General features: G+C 56.5%; 9 protein-coding genes across 9 annotated transcripts; 5 read left to right on the top strand and 4 right to left on the bottom strand.

Annotated features, from left to right (window-relative positions):
- Positions 1-361: 361 nt before the first annotated feature.
- Positions 362-1,417, top strand: qa-4-1 (3-dehydroshikimate dehydratase; the record flags this gene model as incomplete). Its single annotated transcript, XM_032023631.1, has 1 exon — positions 362-1,417. One exon carries the CDS (start codon positions 362-364, stop codon positions 1,415-1,417), a length of 1,056 nt encoding a protein of 351 aa, XP_031879574.1.
- Positions 1,418-1,541: 124 nt separating this feature from the next.
- On the bottom strand, positions 1,542-1,994 carry qutE (Catabolic 3-dehydroquinase; the record flags this gene model as incomplete). The annotated part of the gene is made up of 1 exon (XM_032023632.1): positions 1,542-1,994. The coding sequence occupies one exon, from the start codon at positions 1,992-1,994 to the stop codon at positions 1,542-1,544; it is 453 nt and encodes a 150-aa protein (XP_031879568.1).
- Positions 1,995-2,891: 897 nt separating this feature from the next.
- On the top strand, positions 2,892-4,164 carry qa-x (the record flags this gene model as incomplete). The annotated part of the gene is made up of 6 exons (XM_032023633.1): positions 2,892-3,066; positions 3,138-3,189; positions 3,255-3,698; positions 3,749-3,820; positions 3,879-4,004; positions 4,056-4,164. 6 exons carry the CDS (start codon positions 2,892-2,894, stop codon positions 4,162-4,164), a joined length of 978 nt encoding a protein of 325 aa, XP_031879569.1.
- Positions 4,165-4,583: 419 nt separating this feature from the next.
- On the bottom strand, positions 4,584-5,731 carry tfdF (Maleylacetate reductase; the record flags this gene model as incomplete). The annotated part of the gene is made up of 2 exons (XM_032023634.1): positions 4,584-5,146; positions 5,194-5,731. The coding sequence occupies 2 exons, from the start codon at positions 5,729-5,731 to the stop codon at positions 4,584-4,586; spliced, it is 1,101 nt and encodes a 366-aa protein (XP_031879575.1).
- A 347-nt stretch (positions 5,732-6,078) lies between these two features.
- Positions 6,079-7,425, bottom strand: JIP5 (WD repeat-containing protein JIP5; the record flags this gene model as incomplete). Its single annotated transcript, XM_032023635.1, has 2 exons — positions 6,079-7,091; positions 7,158-7,425. 2 exons carry the CDS (start codon positions 7,423-7,425, stop codon positions 6,079-6,081), a joined length of 1,281 nt encoding a protein of 426 aa, XP_031879571.1.
- Positions 7,426-8,034: 609 nt separating this feature from the next.
- Positions 8,035-10,025, top strand: CGGC5_v011738 (Endochitinase 42; the record flags this gene model as incomplete). The annotated part of the gene is made up of 8 exons (XM_032023636.2): positions 8,035-8,052; positions 8,127-8,202; positions 8,471-8,475; positions 8,550-8,629; positions 8,694-8,974; positions 9,030-9,057; positions 9,109-9,900; positions 9,995-10,025. 8 exons carry the CDS (start codon positions 8,035-8,037, stop codon positions 10,023-10,025), a joined length of 1,311 nt encoding a protein of 436 aa, XP_031879570.2.
- A 2,510-nt stretch (positions 10,026-12,535) lies between these two features.
- Positions 12,536-13,058, top strand: CGGC5_v011737 (Non-classical export protein 2-like protein 1; the record flags this gene model as incomplete). Its single annotated transcript, XM_032023637.1, has 2 exons — positions 12,536-12,614; positions 12,667-13,058. The coding sequence occupies 2 exons, from the start codon at positions 12,536-12,538 to the stop codon at positions 13,056-13,058; spliced, it is 471 nt and encodes a 156-aa protein (XP_031879632.1).
- Positions 13,059-14,698: 1,640 nt separating this feature from the next.
- Positions 14,699-15,961, top strand: CGGC5_v011736 (Extracellular protein; the record flags this gene model as incomplete). Its single annotated transcript, XM_032023638.1, has 1 exon — positions 14,699-15,961. One exon carries the CDS (start codon positions 14,699-14,701, stop codon positions 15,959-15,961), a length of 1,263 nt encoding a protein of 420 aa, XP_031879631.1.
- Positions 15,962-16,846: 885 nt separating this feature from the next.
- abnA-0 (putative arabinan endo-1,5-alpha-L-arabinosidase A) lies at positions 16,847-17,976 on the bottom strand (the record flags this gene model as incomplete). Its single annotated transcript, XM_032023640.1, has 2 exons — positions 16,847-17,545; positions 17,707-17,976. 2 exons carry the CDS (start codon positions 17,974-17,976, stop codon positions 16,847-16,849), a joined length of 969 nt encoding a protein of 322 aa, XP_031879553.1.
- Between the last annotated feature and the right edge of the window lie 188 nt (positions 17,977-18,164).

The raw sequence follows: 18,164 nt of genomic DNA, 5'->3' as shown, positions 1-18,164 counted from the left end.
AACACACGGGCTGCTGCTGTCGTGCGTTACTCGATGATTCGATTTGCAAGCTGCAAATAATCTTCCCTGATCCCCTGCTGCCGAGGACTAACACATACGAGCGAGCTTCCCTTCGACTACTTCCCTCCATCCCCCTCTCCTGCCTACCCCGTCGACTCCCACTTACATACATACTACTTCTTATCTCGTCCGCCTACCTAGGTACTCGCAGAAGCCAACCTCTTTCATCATCCTCTCGAAAGCATCCTACTATTATTTCCTTCACCTTTGCTTCTGTGCTACTCTGCGTTTGATACCCTTTGACTTCTGCCGTCACCTCACATACACCCATTCACACCACACATCACATATTCCGCCCACCATGCCTTCACGCCTGGGTATCAGCACCATGTCGCTCGGCCGATGCTGGGCTGGACACTCCTTTGAGCACAAGATGGACATGGCAGCAAAGTACGGCTACCAAGGCATCGAGCTCTGGCACGAGGACCTCATGGACGTCGCCGAGCAGCTCCCCGGCGGTGCCGCCCTCCTCGAGAACCAGATCGCCGCCTCCAAGATTGTCAAGAGGATGTGTGACGTTCGCAACATCGAGGTCATCTGCCTCCAGCCTTTCCAGCACTTTGAGGGCCTCGTCGACCGCGAACAACACGCCCGCAGGGTCGAGGAGCTGCGCGTGTGGATCCAGCTCGCCCACGTCCTGGGCACCGACCTCATCCAGATCCCCAGCAACGTCCTTCCCGCCGAACAGGTCTCTGAGGATCTCGAGCTTCACATCGCGGACCTCGCTGAGGTTGCCGACATCGGTGCCGCCTCCAACCCGCCCATCCGCTTCTCATATGAGAGCCTGTCGTGGGGCACCAGAGTCGACGTATGGGAGACGTGCTGGGAGGTCATCCAGCGGGTCGACAGGCCCAACTTCGGAATGTGCCTCGACACCTTTAACATTGCCGGCCGCATCTTTGCCGACCCCTGCGCCGCCTCGGGCAGGACAGAAGACGCCGAGCAGGCGGTCAAGGACTCCATCCAGAGGCTCCTCACTACCGTGGACGTCTCCAAGATTATCTACGTGCAGGTCGTCGACGCCGAGCGCCTCGCCGAGCCGCTATGCCCGACGCACCCTTATTATAACGCCGAGCAGCCGTCCCGCATGTCCTGGTCAAGAAACTGCCGTCTGTTTTACGGCGAGTATTCAAGGGGAGCGTATCTCCCCGTCCGCGAGATCTGCGCGGCCATCTTCCAGGGCCTGGGTTTCGAGGGTTGGGTCAGCTTCGAGCTGTTCAACAGGAGGATGTCGGAGGAGGACCACGACGTACCCGAGGAGCTGGCCAAGAGAGGAGCCGTGGCCTGGAGCAAGCTGGTAAGGGATATGAAGCTGAGAGTGGAAGAGCCTTCGACGGCCGTGACGGCGTCGCTTTAGAGTTGGAGTCCCTTACATGATGGTCATGACACACATTTGCATAAGATTGCAACAGCGATTGTACAGTATTTACATGTTTTATTCTTTTACTTTTTGAGGACAGGAGGGGATCAATTAATCCTATTCAAGCCTTCTGCTTAATCCTCATGTGCTTCGCCGCAAACTCGATGGCCGCTGTGTACCCATAGACGCCCAACCCGCAGATGACGGCGGTCGCCTTGTCGCTCAAGTAGCTGTGGTGTCTGAAGGCTTCCCTCGTGTGGACGTTGGAGATGTGGCACTCGACGAAGGGGATGTCGACGCCGAGGAGGGCATCGCGGATGGCAACGCTCGTGTGTGTGTAGGCGCCCGGGTTGATGACGATGGCGTCGATGTTGCCCCTGGCCTCGTGGATGCGGTCGACGATGGCGCCCTCGTGGTTGGACTGGAAGTTCTCGACCTTGATGCCCAGATCAGAGGCCTGCTTCTCGGCCATGGAGACGACGTCGGCGAGCGTCGTTGAGCCGTAGACGGCGGGTTCACGGGTGCCCAGGAGGTTCAGGTTGGGACCGTTGATGAGGAGGATGCGGCTGGCCATTGTGAAGGATGGAGATGTAGGTAGGACCTGGGGACGGCTTTGATTGTTCTCAATGATGGATGTTGATACAATTGATTGAGCAAGCTTCACGACTTCAGACGGCGAGGCTATTGTGATTGATAAATGAGTTGATTCGTGTCAGTGGATAAGTCTTGATCCGTGTTTCGTCAAGAATGCTCTGCCGGCATCGCAGACAGTTGGCTTGGCTGGAGGTGTTGGTGAGGGACCGAACCGCGGGGAAACAAGCGCTGCCCCGGATTTCGAGCCTCTCACGTAACGGGCATAAGTCAACAGCCTCTCCCACACGGCTCCTTCGGGGTTGCAGTTCGTCCTGGAGTACTGAGGTGAATGAATGGCTTGGCCTCCCTCTTCCCCAGGTCTTGGTGTGTGGTGTAAGGTATGTGAGAGAAGAGGGGCAGAGGTGGAGGGAGGGGTGACGGCGACAGGGACCAAGTCTCCGACACAGCTCCTGACTCGGAGGTCCACAGCACGCTGCTACCGGGCCTTTTGGGGGCTCTTCGGTAAGCTACCCGCTAAAAGGAGCCGTTGGAGAGCACTCACTGGGTGGTCCAGTGTGAGGCGCGGCAGATGCGGGGATGCCCCGCTGATAGGGACCACGGCGACCTGATAACAGCGCGGGACGTCATCCCGCTGTGCTTCCGCTGTCTCCAGCACTCGGCTGGCGGCGGCCCAGCCTGCAGCACGCCGTCGAGTCACCCAATTTCTGACTGATGGCCTGCTGTCGCGTTAGGTTGCCAGTGGTGTGCTGCTTACGGTTGCTGGTTTGAGGTTTCAACTGACCTTGCTCTCTCATCTTTTGCGACTCGTTGTCCTTTCTTCCCAACTTGCCAAATACTGTGACAATTCTTCAGGGCGGCTTTACTTGGAAACGACACAATGGCGGACATCAGCGACGCCGAACTTCGCGAAATCTACGACTTTGCCGTGCAATTGGGCAAAGATGCGGGCGCCATGCTCATGACGGCGGCGCGGTCGAGGTTCGACGGCGGCGATGCGCAGGTCTTCACCGAGAAGGAGAACTCGGTCGACCTGGTCACCAAGACCGACACAGGTGCGCTAATGCTCCAGTGCTCATGAACATGTCCTCGCGATGAGTTGCTGACGGAATTGGTGCCGCTGCAGAAGTCGAAGCCTTCATCCACACATCGGTCGCAAACAAGTACCCCAACCACAAGTGAGTCAACTTGTGATGATGGCCAGCCAGCCAGCCTCTTGCCACGATTCTCACACATCTGGCAGGTTCATTGGCGAAGAGACATATTCGGCCGGCTCCTCCCGCGACTACCTTGTCGACGACAGCCCAACCTGGATCGTCGACCCCCTCGACGGCACCGTCAACTTCACCCACCTGTTCCCCATGTTCTGCGTCTCCATCGGCTTCGCCGTAAAGGGGAAGCCCATCATCGGCGTCATCAATGCCCCTTTTCTCAACCAGACTTTCTCCTCGCTCAAGGGCCACGGCGCATGGATGAACGAGACCCAGAAGCTGCCCTTGGTCCCGAGCCCCTTGCCAGCCAATGCACCCAGCGGCTGTGTGTTTTCGTGTGAATGGGGCAAGGACCGCCGCGACAAGCCGGATGGGAACATGCACCGCAAAGTCGAGAGCTTCGTCAACATGGCGGCCGAGAGGGGCGGAAGAGGTGGCAAGGGCGGCATGGTTCACGGCATGAGGAGTTTGGGAAGGTGAGAGCCGCAGCATCCTCGGCATGGGGACCTTATGCTGACGAGAACAGTGCCACTTTGGATCTCGCGTATACCGCCATGGGATCTTTCGATATTTGGTGGGAGGGCGGTTGCTGGGAGTGGTATGTCAAAGGCCTTGGAAGTTGACGTTATATGCCGGCACTAACAGTTTTGCCCCAGGGACGTTGCTGCAGGAATTGCAATTCTCGAAGAGGCTGGTGGTCTCGTGACCATCGCTAACCCACCAGAAGATACCTCCGTCGTTCCAGATGCCAAACTGGGTGGCAGATCGTACCTAGCAATCCGGTGAGTCGGCCTTAAACAAACAGGAGAATGGTTGAGGCTAATGTAAACCAGTCCCGCAGCATCCACTGAGACCGAGACCGCCCGACAAGCACAAGAGAGAGTGGTGAGGGAGACATGGAAGAGAGTTAGACAGCTCGACTACTCGAGGCCCGGTGCATAAGACGACCATCTAGACAAAGACTAGACATGACTTCAATATACATAATTGCATTAGAGTTCAATATTGGAAGAATCCATCAAGCGATTTCTGCACCGGACAACTGGCTCGATTTAGAAGAAAAGGCGACAGTAGCTTCGTGGAGGATGAGAGCTCCGAAGAGACGGAGACGTATTGAGTCATGGGAGCGTAGAGATGATGCAAGAGAATATACCGAACAACATTACCGAGGCAACTAAGCAGACAGAGTTATGATCCGGAAGTGAAGACGCCGTGATTATGCCACTCGACAACGGAGCCAAAATGGAGAAGATAAGGACAGTCAGCCATTGCAATAAGAATGAGACATAACCCAGGAAGACAACAAATCTACATGTCTGATCAAATTATGGAGCGGAATCTACTTGGCTAAATTTCATCATCTAGAGATCCGTCTTGGCTTGCTCGCCCGCCCACGCCCTCCGGATGATTTCCCGGATCTTTTCCTTCTCGAGCGGGCGCGGGTTCCAGTAAGGCGTGTCCGACGCAACGTCCGTGACGCGGCCAATGTCCTTCTCCAGCATACCCACGTCCTTGAGCCCTGTCGGAATATCCAGAAGGCGGAGCAGCTCGTTCAAACCTTGCACAACGCCGGCGGCAGAACTCTCCGTGCTCTGAGCAAGGGCCGACGATAGCTTGGCGATGATGCTCTCAGAGAAGCAGCTCGCGTTGTACGCCATGCTGTGCGGGAGGAAAATCGAATGCGTCTCGGCGTGGGGCAGGTTGAGAGTGCCACCCGCGGCGTGGGCGAGCTTGTGCTGGAGCGCGATGCCGGTCGCCGTGGCCAGGAACCCGGCCAGGAATGCACCGTACAGCGCCGACGTGCGGGCTTCCACCGACGACGGGTTCGAGGCAATCACAGGAAGAGCGCTAGACAACGCCTTGATGGACTCGAGGGCAAAATGATCCGTGATTGGGCTGGCTTGACGGGAGTAGAGTGCCTCGACTGCGTCTCGTCAGCGATGTACCTACATCGAAGATCTGAATACTCACATGAGTGTGCCATGGCATTGAGACCACTCGGTCCGCTGACTTTGACCGGCAGGTCCATTGTCAGGTCCACGTCGTATATGACCACCTTGGGCAGGATCTTAGGATCCGTGTACGACGTCTTCTTGCCGTCCTTGGTCTCTCCGATGATTGGCGTCATCTCCGAGCCCGAGTAGGTCGTCGGGATGGCAACCTGCGGCATCCCCGTGCGGTAAGCGATGGCTTTCCCGAGGCCAACGGCGCTCCCGCCTCCGACGGAGATGAGGACATCTCGGCCCTTGGCGCGGTCCACGGCGGGCTCGATGATGTCGCTCGGGTTGTGGACGATGGCGGTGTCGAGGATCTCACTGTCCGTGATGCCGGCTTCCGACAACTTCGCTTGTATCTTGGTCGCGAGCGATGTCCGAGAGGGTGAGCATATGATGAGCGGCTTCGCGAGGTTTCGAGACTTGAGCTCGCCGGGTAGCTCGTTCAACGTGCCGGGCCCGAAGAAAACCTTTGGCGTAGTGATGCCGAAGACGAATGGTGAGATTGGATCCATGTCTTTGTTCGAGTCAGGGTGTAAGCAACGATCAGAGCATGTCACGAATGGCGTGCAGAGCTGCAAGTTGAGGCCGAGACGACATTAATAAGTTGCCAGTGAGTCGTCATCGGCGGGGAGCGGGGTCCGACCGCTGCGGAGGTTTCTCAAGCCCCGGGGCCGGCGTCGAAGATCGGCAGTCGACATCGGCCGGAATGTGGATGTGCGCTGGAACTCAAAATGTGACCTACAAGTCCTCTCTTTCCATGCAACGCCACAATTGTACAACGAGAGTTGAATCAGTTCCATTGGTTGCCTATCTCTATTTAGATGGCCCTGGAGGAGGGGTATCATTATTTTATATCGATTTAATCCAAGCCATCAAATCCCAAAATGCCGTGCGCACCCATGGGGCCAAACTTAGCAGCCGCGGCGGCCGCTCCCGTGTTCTGGCGCTTGCTCTGCCTCTTTCCACCGTCGCTGTCGCTGTCGCTATCGTCACTGTCGCTGCCAGCACGTCGCTTGCCCGTCGCTCCGTCCTCGTCGTCGCTATCGTCATCGCTGTCCTCGTCCTCGTCGTCGCCCTCTCCCTGAAGCTCCGACAGCTCCTCCCACACCTTGACAGTCTTGCCGCCGGCCGTGATCAGCCGGTTCTCGGAGTCGAAGGCGACGGAGATGACACCCTCGACATCGTCGTGGCGGAGATTGACGACCTGGTCGACGTCCCGGGTGACCAGGTCTACCACCCTCAAGCTGCCGTCGCCGAGACCGACGACCAGTTTCTTACCCAAACCGAGCTCCTGAGGCACCAACGCCAGAGCGTCCAGACTCTCGCCCCCGGACTTGCCACCATCGACGATGATGCGCTCCTGCTGGTCATCCCACGCACCTCTGTCCCAGACCGTAACCACGCCAGAGGCGGATCCGACAGCCACCACGCCGTTGTTGCGGTTGTTCTTGGGCCCGAGACCAGGGACGTAGCATGCTGACAGCAGCTCGTCCTCTTGGTCGTCGGAGCGAACGAGAACGCCCTTGCGGACATCCGTCACGGCGAGGGTGGTGCCACCAGTCGAGACCCATTGCTTCGGGAAACCAGATGTGCTCTCGGCGGAAGGGGGAAGGGGAACGACGGCGGAGACGTAGTCGGAGTGAGGGAAGTTGGTCTGAGCAGGCTTGGACGCGGGGGCACCGTCGCGAAGGTCGAAAATGTGCATCGCGCCGGAGTCGCAGCCGATCAGGAGACTCTGGGGGTTCAGGACGTGCATGAGGGTCGGGGCATCGATCTGCTTGTTCGAGGAGGGGATGACGATCTTGGAGATGACCTTGCCGGTCTCGGGAGAGAAGTGCTTGATCAGGCCGTCGGTTCCAGCGGAGTAAACGGCTATCAAGACCATGTGTTAGTTGAGGAATCGCGAAAGGAGCAGTTCTCCAGTAGCTAGCTACTGACCAGATCCATCATGGGCATATGCCAGGGCTCTACAGCTCCCCTTGTGTCGCCTCGTGCGCCAAGCACTCTCAATCATGCCCCGACCGGTGGAAGAGATACTGGTATCAGCATCGCCAGATGCATCGGAGCCATTGTCAACCGGGGCCGGAAGGCGGAAGGTCTCGACATGGCCTGATGAGAGGCCGACGGTCAGCAGCGGCTCGGTGGGGTGGAGCGCCTGCGTGAAGACATCGGCCGACAGAGGGAGGGTGCAAAGGTTTTCGAACATGTTTGCGGCCTCAATGGGTATGCTGGGCACACAAACAATTGACTGCGAGTGGTGGAATGGTCCAAGACAAGGTGTGGAAAAAGCTGACCGAAGCTCAGATCAGGACGAAATTTTTAAGGTGAGAGCGTTCACCGGGGTGAAACGGCCCCACCTGAGCTCTCACCGAGATGCCGAATCAGGATGCAGGGGGAGGTTGCAGATCAACTGGGAGGGTCCTGGCTCGCATGTTCGGAGACACGGCACAGGCGAGAAAGGAAGTTTTGAGAGCCAGTTCGGATACGGCGCATGTTTCCCGAGACCGATGATGCTACATTTCGGTCCCATGTTCGTCCATACTATTAGTTTGCTCTGGTGAATACGATGCAAGACACAGCCGCCAATGTGAGCCACAATCCAAACTGTGATCCCGCAGCAAATCAACTGCTGCTGTTGACATTTCGAATCATTCGGACTGACCCTTGACCAGGGCATTACCTAGCAGTGGCTGTTCATGAGCTCGTGGAAAGCCTCCCACCGGTTTCTCAGATGTTTCCAAAGCTTTATGATTAGAAAAGACGGAACGTAAGTTCCTACCTTTCTAGAGTTGAGAAGGTAAGATAGTGTCGTCGAATGCCGGGTCGCCTTAAGGTTAATTGATGCGGGGTCTTTCCCCCAACGTCTCATCGAATTACAGGCCGGGAAGGTGCTAAAGCGAGCTGCAGGAAACGCAGAAACACACTGGACTGAAGGGAGCATCCGCCACAGCGGGGTTCCTGCACCAAGTCGATCCCAGCTGTGGTAAGTGTTCCTCCCACACCGCGGCGGTCGGAGGCAGCTCCAGTGAATCGAATTGAAGGGCGGAAAGAACGGACGGACGAACAGACACCACCGCTGTCGCATCGACTTTGCCTTTCTCTTTCTTAATTCTTATTTCTGTGCTCTTTCCCTCTTGCTCTCACACACACACCCACTCACAGACAGTCCTCCGTCCTATGTGAAGGAAGAACAGCGCGTCGACGCATTCCGATCACGCTACACCACCACCGGAAGCTAGACAGATATCCAGAACCCGTCTGTCTTTGGCAGCATCTTACACGATGAAGCTGCTCCCCACGGTCCTGGGCGGTGTCCTAACGATCATACAGGCGTCCACAGCCATGGCGTCCGCCGAGGAAGAGCTGTACGCCGGCAATGGCAATCTGCGCTGCGTCATGTACCTTACCGGGTTTGTTGCTCTCCTCCCTTGACCGCATTCATCGACCGGTGAAATTGCTAACGACTAGCCGCAGCCAACACCCCAACGTGCCCTCCAAGGAGCTCGTGTCTCACATTACCCACGTGGAGCTTGCGTTTATGAACTCCGACACCTTCAACAAGGACGTCGCTGAGTGGCCGCTGTTCACTACCGTCGAAAAGGTCCGCACCCAGTTCCGCCCCGGCACCAAGGTCATGGTCGCCATTGGCGGCTGGAGCGACACCAAGGGCTTTGACACGGCTGCTCGTACCGCCGAGTCTCGCGAGAAATGGGCCAAGAACGTTGCCGACATGGTCAAGGCTACCGGTGCCGATGGTATGGCCTTATTCCGCTCTGACAGAGAATGATGATCGAGTACTAACTATCGTAGGTATCGACATGGACTGGGAGTACCCTGGGTAAGTTGAAAGTCTGTATCAACTGCTTTGCTCCTCTAACATATGTATCAGGGGCAACGGCGAGGACTACAAGAACATCACCAACGAGGAGAAGAAATGGGAGATCGATGCGTACCCGTTGCTCCTCGAGGAGGTCCGCAGACAGCTCCCCAAAGGCAAGCTCATCTCGGCCGCCACGCCCGGCCTTGAGCGCGACATGATTGCCTTCACCAAGGAGCACACTCCCCGGATCGAGCGCGCTCTTGATTTTGTCAACGTCATGACTTACGACATGATGAACCGCCGAGACAACGTCACGAAGCACCATACCGGTATGGAGCTGTCCCGCATCGCCGTCGAGAACTACATGGCCCGTGGAGTTCCCGCCCACAAGATCAATCTCGGGTTCGCCTTTTACACCAAGTGGTTCCACACCACGGACTGCCCCGATGGCCTGGAAGTCGGCTGCCCGACGCCGTTGATGGAGGATCCCGTTACGGGCGGCGATCTCGGACAGACCGGTGGCTTCAGTTGGAATGACGGAGTTCCGGACGATGTGAAGGGCTCCTTTGAGCGGGCTCAGAAGGACGGCAAGTATGATGAGAAGGGCGGCGGCTACTACTATCTCGATAGGGCTGAGAAGCGATTCTGGACGTACGACAACGGCGATGCAATCCTCCGCAAGTTCCCCGACCTCGTTGACCGTATGCGGCTCGGCGGTGTGTTCGCATGGGGGTTGGGCGAGGACGGCCCCGATTATAACAACCTCAAGGCTGTCAACAAGGGGTTAGAGCAGCGCAGGGGTAGCGGTGGCATCTGGGGTCCTGGCCCGTGGGGTCCGGGCCCGCACGCCGCCGATGAGCTGTAGGTGAGCCCCGGGTAGAGATGAAAAGCTTTGCTCCTTGATCCCCGCGTTTGCGAAATGTGAATTGTCGACTCACTGTCGGGTTGCGCATAGTGCCAACCGTGCGGCGCCGCACGTGGACTGAGGTAGACGGACGCTACCCGTTTGTCACGACGTGACAGGACGTTGATATTAGTCGAAGATCAAGCTTAATGCCAACCGGATCAATCCGCTAGCGGACCTTTCTTGTGTGTTTTGTTGAGTGAATAGTTTGGGAACGGTCTCTGCGCCATGGCTGCTGGCAACGTCTGTGCTGGAGCTCATGACGGACGAAGCTTGGCCATGTGAGGCCGAGGAGTGCATTGTGAGTGGCCATCGTACATAGAGGAAGTCTGCACATATCCACGATGGGGCATTCCTGCAACGGTTTGCATATGCGCTAGTTGTTAACATGGACATATGTCGTTGATGAATGGATCTGAATTCTGTGACACGACGGCTAGTACACCAAGATGGTGTCCATGTTCAACATAATGTCCAAATTTTTGCATACAGACCATTGCCCCGCAATCATTCCGCCAACATGAAAAGCATAGCGCTAGGATTCACTAAAGTGAGATATGTCTCACACAGACGAACCATCCAAATGTGTTGTGTTTGAGTCTTTGCGTCATGATAACCAGCCAGTTGGTCAGACGGTCTCGGATTTGACTGTTCCGTCGGAATCTGGGTGGAACAGGTAGGATCACCATCCACGGTGTCTGGAGGTGGGACGACTGCAAGATCTCAGGGTTCACAGGGTTCGTGTTGGCGAACGGGAAATCGGAAGGGTTGCAGAGAGCCAAGAGGCGGGACGCGTCAGGGGTTTTGGGTTCTGGGCTGAGCAGCGGCTGTACGAATAAGCACACCGACACCGGGCAACTCTGCAAACGGAGGTAAAACTCTGAAGCCGTTGGAGAAGGAGAGGTTGGGTGGCAGACGATTGGAAGCTGGCGGTCTGGCTGGCCGACCCACGTCATAAGGGTTCCGTCGGGGAGAAATGGGCGGTGGAGCCGCTGGTGTTGTCCACCTCCCTCAGTGCTGGTACTGAGCAGTGGGCAGTTAGGCTTGTTGTCGCCCTGCCGGAGCCGAGACCGGGCGGCGACCCGCTCTTTGCCGGCGTTAGGTCATTGTGAGGTGGTTGAGGTCTTCTTGGGCACACATCTACTTTTACATGACTTGGTAGGTGGTTGGCTAGCACCGGTAGTTGGACGATGGATGGATGGTCTGTGGTTCCAACGAGGAGAGATCCATGTCGGTGCATCACAGGCCAAGCATGCAGGGTCGCGAGGGGAGGGGGGTGAGGTGAGAGGAGAGAGGCCTTCAGTGGCTGTCTTGCATTGTGGATGACAGAAGCCAATGGACTTGGGAGGGTATGGTGTTTGTGAGGTAGGGAGGGAACTGGAGGTTTCAGCTGCTTGTCTTGACAGCAAGACGGGTTATCCAGATTGGGTTGGAACATGGGCTGGAGACATCTGGCAGCGCGTTGCCTCGGCCGCGTTTTGGTCTTGAGAACGAAGAGGTGAGAGGCAACCGGGGAGCACTGACGATGGATCAATGCTGACTTCATCGACACGGCAAGACTGCGTTAGGTACTCAAGTACTCCAAGCCTTGGGACGCTAGTAGGAGCTTGAAGTTTCTTTTCCTCGCGTCAGGCGCGCCGGAGCAAAGACACCACCACACGGCAACAGCTTCCCGAGCAGTGGCCCCTAAATTCCAGTTTTTGGCATGCAGAGGGACGAGAGGGACAGAGGCAGCAGCAATGAGGAAAGGGCGATTTTCGCTGGGATCGCAGATGATGGAGGATGCGAGCAGGGAGACACCACGACCGCTATTCGTACACGGCACACACCCCACCGCTTACCTAACTAAGGCAAAGACTGGACACTGGACCGGGCTTAGAGTCACCCGCCACGCTGAGTGGCCTGAAGTGGCTGATAATTAGCGTCGCTGAGGGCCTAGCGCCGCCTCTCATTGGCTGGACCGTGTCGACTGCATCAAGAATGAGGTCATGGTAGCCAGTCAAGCTGGAACCACGTCATTGTCGGCCCTCCAGCCCCAACCCCATTACGCAGCGCACATCACCAACTGGCAGCAAACTCCTCCGTCCGCAGTAACAGCGACTTGGGACGGGGGCCTGGGCGTGCCACCTAAACCTATTGGAAGGCAAAGTGCCTCCTCTCTCCTGCCCAACGGCAGTGACGGACAAAATGTGACGACAAAGCTAGCATGCCTGCAGCAGGGTTGCCCAGCATACCGAATCTTCTCGTACCGTACCGTACTGCGTATGCGCCGCTGCAGCTCTTGCATTCCCGCCTTTGTAAGGTAGGTAAGGTAGCCCACCCGACCTCATCTGACGCCATCCAGTCCTTCAACACGCCCCAGGCAAGAAAATCTCTGGTGCTTGGTGCTTGGTCATTGCTCGCCTTGTCCTTGGACTACTACTTATTCACCGTCGCCGCCTCTTCCACCCATTCCCTGATCACTCACTCACTCCACAACCAACAGAACCAACACACTCTACTGCGCCAGACATCCTCGTCAGCTTTCAAGCTTACCTAAACACCACCTTTCACGTACCATTAAACACCAAGACAAGGATCGCAAACGTCGCCATGGCTCTCGGATTCGTTCCCATCGCCCACATTGTGGCTGCCGTCTTCTCCATCATTGAGCTCGGCCTTACTGCCTATGGTACGCTCAAAATCTCTACCGTGTAATAGATCTACCGCTAACTTTGTCACAGTCGCCAGTGCCTACCACAGCTGGTTCAGCAACTGGTCCCGCTCACCCGACATCGTCAACTTCATCATCTTCAACTCGGTCTGGTCTCTGCTCGTCCTTGCCTATGTCGGCCTTACCCCTCTGTACATGACCCGCCTCTTCCACAAGCTGGTCTCACTGGCACTCCTCGTCATCACCACCATCTTCTGGTTCGCCGGTGCCATCGCTTACGCCGTCTTCGTCGGCAGCCCCAACTGCGGTAACAACACTTACTGCGGCTCTTCCCAGGCTGGTGTTGCGTTCGCCTTCTTCATCTGGGCCATCTTCATGTTCCTTACTGTTCTCGACACCCTCGAGGCCATGCGCTCGCGCGGCCACAGCACCAAGGCCAACCACGCCTACCCCGGTGCTTAAATCAACCCAATCAATGTTGAGTTGACGACGAGATGATGAAGGAGGGAAGGACGTGGTTGATTTCATGTTTTGTTATGCAACGGCCTTTCGAATGACGTGGAAATACCCCCTCGAGTATGAAACGGAGTTATGGGCTTTTAGTAACTGTCGTTCGAGGCGTTAGGATGGTTGAACTTTCAGGCGGCAGATATGTCTGCTTTTGCCAATAATAATCACTTTCATCTACTTTTGGTTTCTTCTTCTGTGACATAAGGCTTGTGATATTGTGGCATACCTTGGGTCATACTGTTGTTTGGGTGATTTCTCCAGTTTCAGCATCGTGAATGCGGCCTCCGATGGTTTTCAACACCTGCGTCAATTAGCTGTGCTACAACATTGTACATCCAATTGCGATTTTATCTTGGCTCATTCTTCTATACTTTAGTGATGTTCAGTTGTTTCTTACTCCCAAAAGTAGGTCAGATCTGAAGTTATTCGAGTGTTGTCTCACAGCTGCCATGCCGACCCATATGGGAAATGTTGCACAAGACCGAATTCTGACAGTCGCCCTATCAGATTCCGCTGACTCGCGGAGCTGATATGGGATTCTTGGCAGAACCCGCATTTGACATACTTTTGGAGACTGTAAGATTAGCCTACAAACCTTGACATGGTTAAAGGAGCCGCCGGGTTGAGGGTTCTCCAGCTGCAAACCGTACCAAGCTGGTGGGTGTCTGTCTACTCGGTCTCAACAAGAAGAGTTACCACCTCAGTCCACGTCAAAAGCAAGACTCGTGTATCAGCCAGGTCAGCCATGAGTGAAACCGCAGCGCATGCTCGTGCCTCGGCGAAAAGAGCATCTCGACCAGCAGCTTCCTTATCGAGCTTCGGTCGGTCAATTGGCGAATGAGGAGGCTTCCCGGCGACACGCAGCGCCTCCCGCAGCTACAGCGGGGCCGTCCAGCGGCACTAGTGGATACGTACCCCGGGAACCCCTCACAATGATCCCGGGCGTTTCCCTCCAACACCGCGAACCCCACGTCCAACCTTCCCTTGCACACATCTTTTCTCAATGCACCTGCGCTCAATCCCGACAGAGGCCGTCATCGCTTCACCAACACGCTGCTTGTCCCTTCCCGCCAAGCCTCCGTTTGCTCACCCTGCTCTGCTCGGTCTGCCAGATGCACCCCGGAACCATCACCACGTGCTGATGACCAGTTGATCCTACGGCCCACCTGCCAGCCCTTCCGCCCTTCCGCAGAGCAGCACCGCGACGGCCATGCCGAATACAAGCATGTCGCCCGACGGTGTGCCTTGAATTCTCGTCCAATCTCGACCCATTGCTTCCCCGTACGAACCCGTCAACCTACTTTATCAGACCAAAACATGCAGCAGCGATCAGATTATGGATCCCACAGCGGGGATCTCGCTGATGGTTGCGCAGCTATCCTTCTTGGCGGAAATCCCATCTTTCCTACAAAAAGATCGCCGCGCCAGCCTCGTTGCTAGCTGTCGTCTGCCAGCTTCCTCTCCCTTCAGCTCCAGCTCCAGCTCTCCAACTCCTCGGCCTCACATCAGCGGATTCCCAAGCTGATCGCCAAGTTTCGTGTCTGCTCGTTGTCTCCCAGGCCACAGTCAACTGACCCTCCTCGACCGTCGACATGCACTACTCCTCCGTCGTCGTCTCCGGCCTCGTTGCCGCCGCCGCCCGTCAGGTCGGTGCCGTCCCGTACCCGAGGTCGGACAACAAGTCGGAACCGGTCTACAAGCCCATCACCAACATCCAATTGGGCCCGAGACCCTACTGGCTGGTCAACGACATGGACGAAGGCCCCCTCAAGGACAAGCTACAGTCGTGTACCGAGCAGCCCATCAAGGCTTCGAGCTGGAGCATTGGTCATCGTGGCGGCGGCACAATGATGATTCCCGAGGAGTCCGTCGAGTCCAACCTGGCAGGTGCCCGTATGGGTGCTGGTGTCCTCGAATGCGACGTTGCCTTCACCAAGGACCGCGAGCTGGTGTGCCGCCACTCCCAATGCGATCTCCACACCACGACCAACATCGTCGCCATTCCCGAGCTGAATGACAAGTGCACCACTCCCTTCAAGGCCGCTTCCAGCGGCACAGCTGCTACCGCCAAGTGCTGCACTTCAGACATCACTCTCGCCGAGTTCAAGTCGCTCTGCAGCAAGATGGATGGTTTCAACGCCTCTGCCACCACGCCCGAGGCCTTCCTCCACGGCACCCCGAACTACCGCACCGACTTGTACGCCACCTGCGGCACTGTCATGTCGCACAAGGAGCACATCGCCCTGACCAACGACCTTGGTCTGAAGTTCACCCCCGAGCTCAAACTCCCCGAGGTCCCGATGCCCTTCGAGGGCAACTACACCCAGGAGATGTACGCTCAGCAGATCGTCAACGAGTACAAGGAGGCTGGCATCGCCCCCGAGCGCGTTCTTCTTCAATCCTTCTGGTACCCTGACGTCCTCTACTGGCTCAAGGCCGAGCCCGAGTTCGGCAAGCAGGCTGTCCTCCTCGACGAGAGCGGCGACACCCCCGAGACCTTCCCCGGAGCCGTCGCAAACCTCACCGAGTTCGCTGCCGCAGGTGTCAAGATCATGGCGCCCCCTCTTTACTACCTCGTCACCGTCGAGGATGGCAAGATCGTCCCCAGCAGCTACGCCAAGAAGGCCAAGGAGCTGGGTCTCAAGCTCGTCTCCTGGTCTCTGGAGCGTTCCGGTTTCTTGGGTGACGGATCCAAGGGCGGCTACTACTACACCTCCATCGCCAACGTCACCAACAATGACGGCGACGTCTACAACCTGCTCCACGTTCTTGCTCAGGATGTTGGTGTTGACGCTGTCTTCTCCGACTGGAGTGCGACCGTGACCTACTATGCCAACTGCTTCGGTCTGTTTTAGACGAAGCCATTCATGATTGTAGATGATTGCGAGAGAGCCTAGAGGCATCGGCTAATGACCAATTTGGTGATGACCATAACGAATATTGGTAGTCAGGGTATTGCGTAGAGCATAGTGTAGTTAATAATGATATCAGTGCATCTTAAAAACCACAATGAGAGTTTGTCTATGTGAGCTGTCACGTCATGATATTTGCTTGCTCTACTGTTGAGTTTGAACAATCCAATCCTCTTCTTGACGCTGAGAATTTCACAGTACTGAGGAAATCGTGGTGTCGAAGCTGGTTCCTTGGCAGCAGACCTGGCAGAGACAGTGATACCTGTTTCACAACTTGCAACATGTTTCCTGTTATAATTGAATGCCTGACAGAGGCTTGGTGGAAACTGTTTCTCAAGGCTCTTGATCGACACTGAGTATTCAAAATCAGGTTTACTTCATGCTTTCCGGCCAGACCACGCTGATTTTCACAATATGAATCGTCCCAATGGATTGACGGAACTCGTCTGTTAGACATGACCTATACCACAACTGATATTGGAGTCACGGACCTTGGGAGGGTGGCATCCGTCAGTTCGCCGGCGCCCGGGGGACTCCGAGGGCGGGAAAATTGGAGAACTGCCTTGAAACAACGGCCGAGGGACAAGAGTCATGGGCCTCTCAACTTGAGGACTTAGCCACACAAGTGAGGCAATACGAGTGGGACAAACGTGTGAAATGTGTTTTTTTGCGCAGAAAAGCACAGCAAGAATAGGAAGCCAATGTTGAATATTGAACGGTGAAAGGTATATCAGTCCATTTTGTATATGTACCGGACTGAAATATTGACAAGAAGATAATAACCATCACCCCTGAAAACTCTCGCCATACAAGTAGCCATCGAGACGTTTAGACGGAAGGCCAGCCGCCAGACCAAGAGATGACGTTCCAGCCAAACTGGGTCTGCGAATCGGCGTAGCCAATGTCGGTGTTCATGTAGTGGTAGTAGAGAACGGCGCCGCGCTTGGGGTCGACCAAGACGCCCTGGCCGCCGGGGGCGTAGATCTTGTCGTGGCTAGGGAGGAGGAGGGTGCCGCCGCCGGCAGTGCAGCTCTTGCCGCTCTTGTCGGTGTAGGGCCCGGCGACGGAGGTGGCGTGGCAGACGAAGATCTTGTACTCGTTGCCGGGGGAGGGGCGGTTGCTGTCGAGGCCGCAGCAGGAGCCGGAGCTGAAGAAGGCCCAGAAGGTGCCGCTGCGCTCGTAGACGAAGGCGCCCTCGACGGGCTGGGGCGCGGTGGTGTTGAGGACGATGTTGTAGGGGTTGCCGTTGGCCTTGACGCCGCCGTTGGTCATGGGCACCTGGAAGATGTCGGACCAGAAGGAGCCGAAGTTGAGGTAGTAGTTGCCGCCGGTCTGGACGAGGTTCGCGTCGATGGCGTTGTAGCGGCTGCCGGCTTTAGAGGCGACGCCGGTGGCGCCGTGGTCGGTCCAGGAGCCGTACTCCATGGTGGGAGAGGTGGCATAGCCGATGGCCGAGTCTTGGACGCCGAAGGAGGAGACGGTGTAGTAGAGTATGTACTGGTCTCCGACTTTGTTCACATCAGGGGCCTATGTGAGAGTAGATTTGTATAAGTATGTGTAGCTTCCTATAGGCCAGTTTTATTGTGAAAGGTATCTTGGCTGGGTGACATGTTTATTTGTGTGCGAGGGGACGAGTTCATCCGATTTCGTGATAAAAGGAGGGGTTGTGAAACACTACTCCGACTTACCCAGAGATCGTCGTTACCCTTGAGGTTGATCTTGCTACCCGACGGGAGAGCAGCGCCCTGGTAGGTCCACGGGCCAACCAGGTCGGGAGCCTTCCAGATGCCGATCTTGCTGCCGGTCTCGAAGCGGAAGTAGGTGCCGTCGGAGTCGCGGCGGACGACGGAAGGGTCGTGAGACCAGCACTGGCCGGAGCAGGCGCCGGGGTTGCCATAAGCCTGGACGGTGGCGCTCAGCAGCGCAGCTGCGAGGGAGAATACGGAACCGAAACGCATGTCGGCGAAGAAGACAAGCAAGCGGCTGAAACGAGGGTGGTGGTGGTGGTGGATTGGTGCGAAGAGAGAGGCCGGTGGGAGGTAGGGGAAAACCGAAAGAAACGACGATGGGAATGTCACGATACATATACCGCCAAGCACCGGGACGAGATCAACCTGACAGCGGTGGATGGGGCCGAGATCTCTCG

The sequence above is a fragment of the Colletotrichum fructicola genome, assembly GCF_000319635.2.
Source record: "Colletotrichum fructicola Nara gc5 chromosome Unknown KSG_Nara_v1_contig07, whole genome shotgun sequence".
NCBI classification, from domain to species: Eukaryota; Fungi; Ascomycota; class Sordariomycetes; order Glomerellales; family Glomerellaceae; genus Colletotrichum; species Colletotrichum fructicola.
This window is presented reverse-complemented; position numbering and strand designations above follow the sequence as displayed.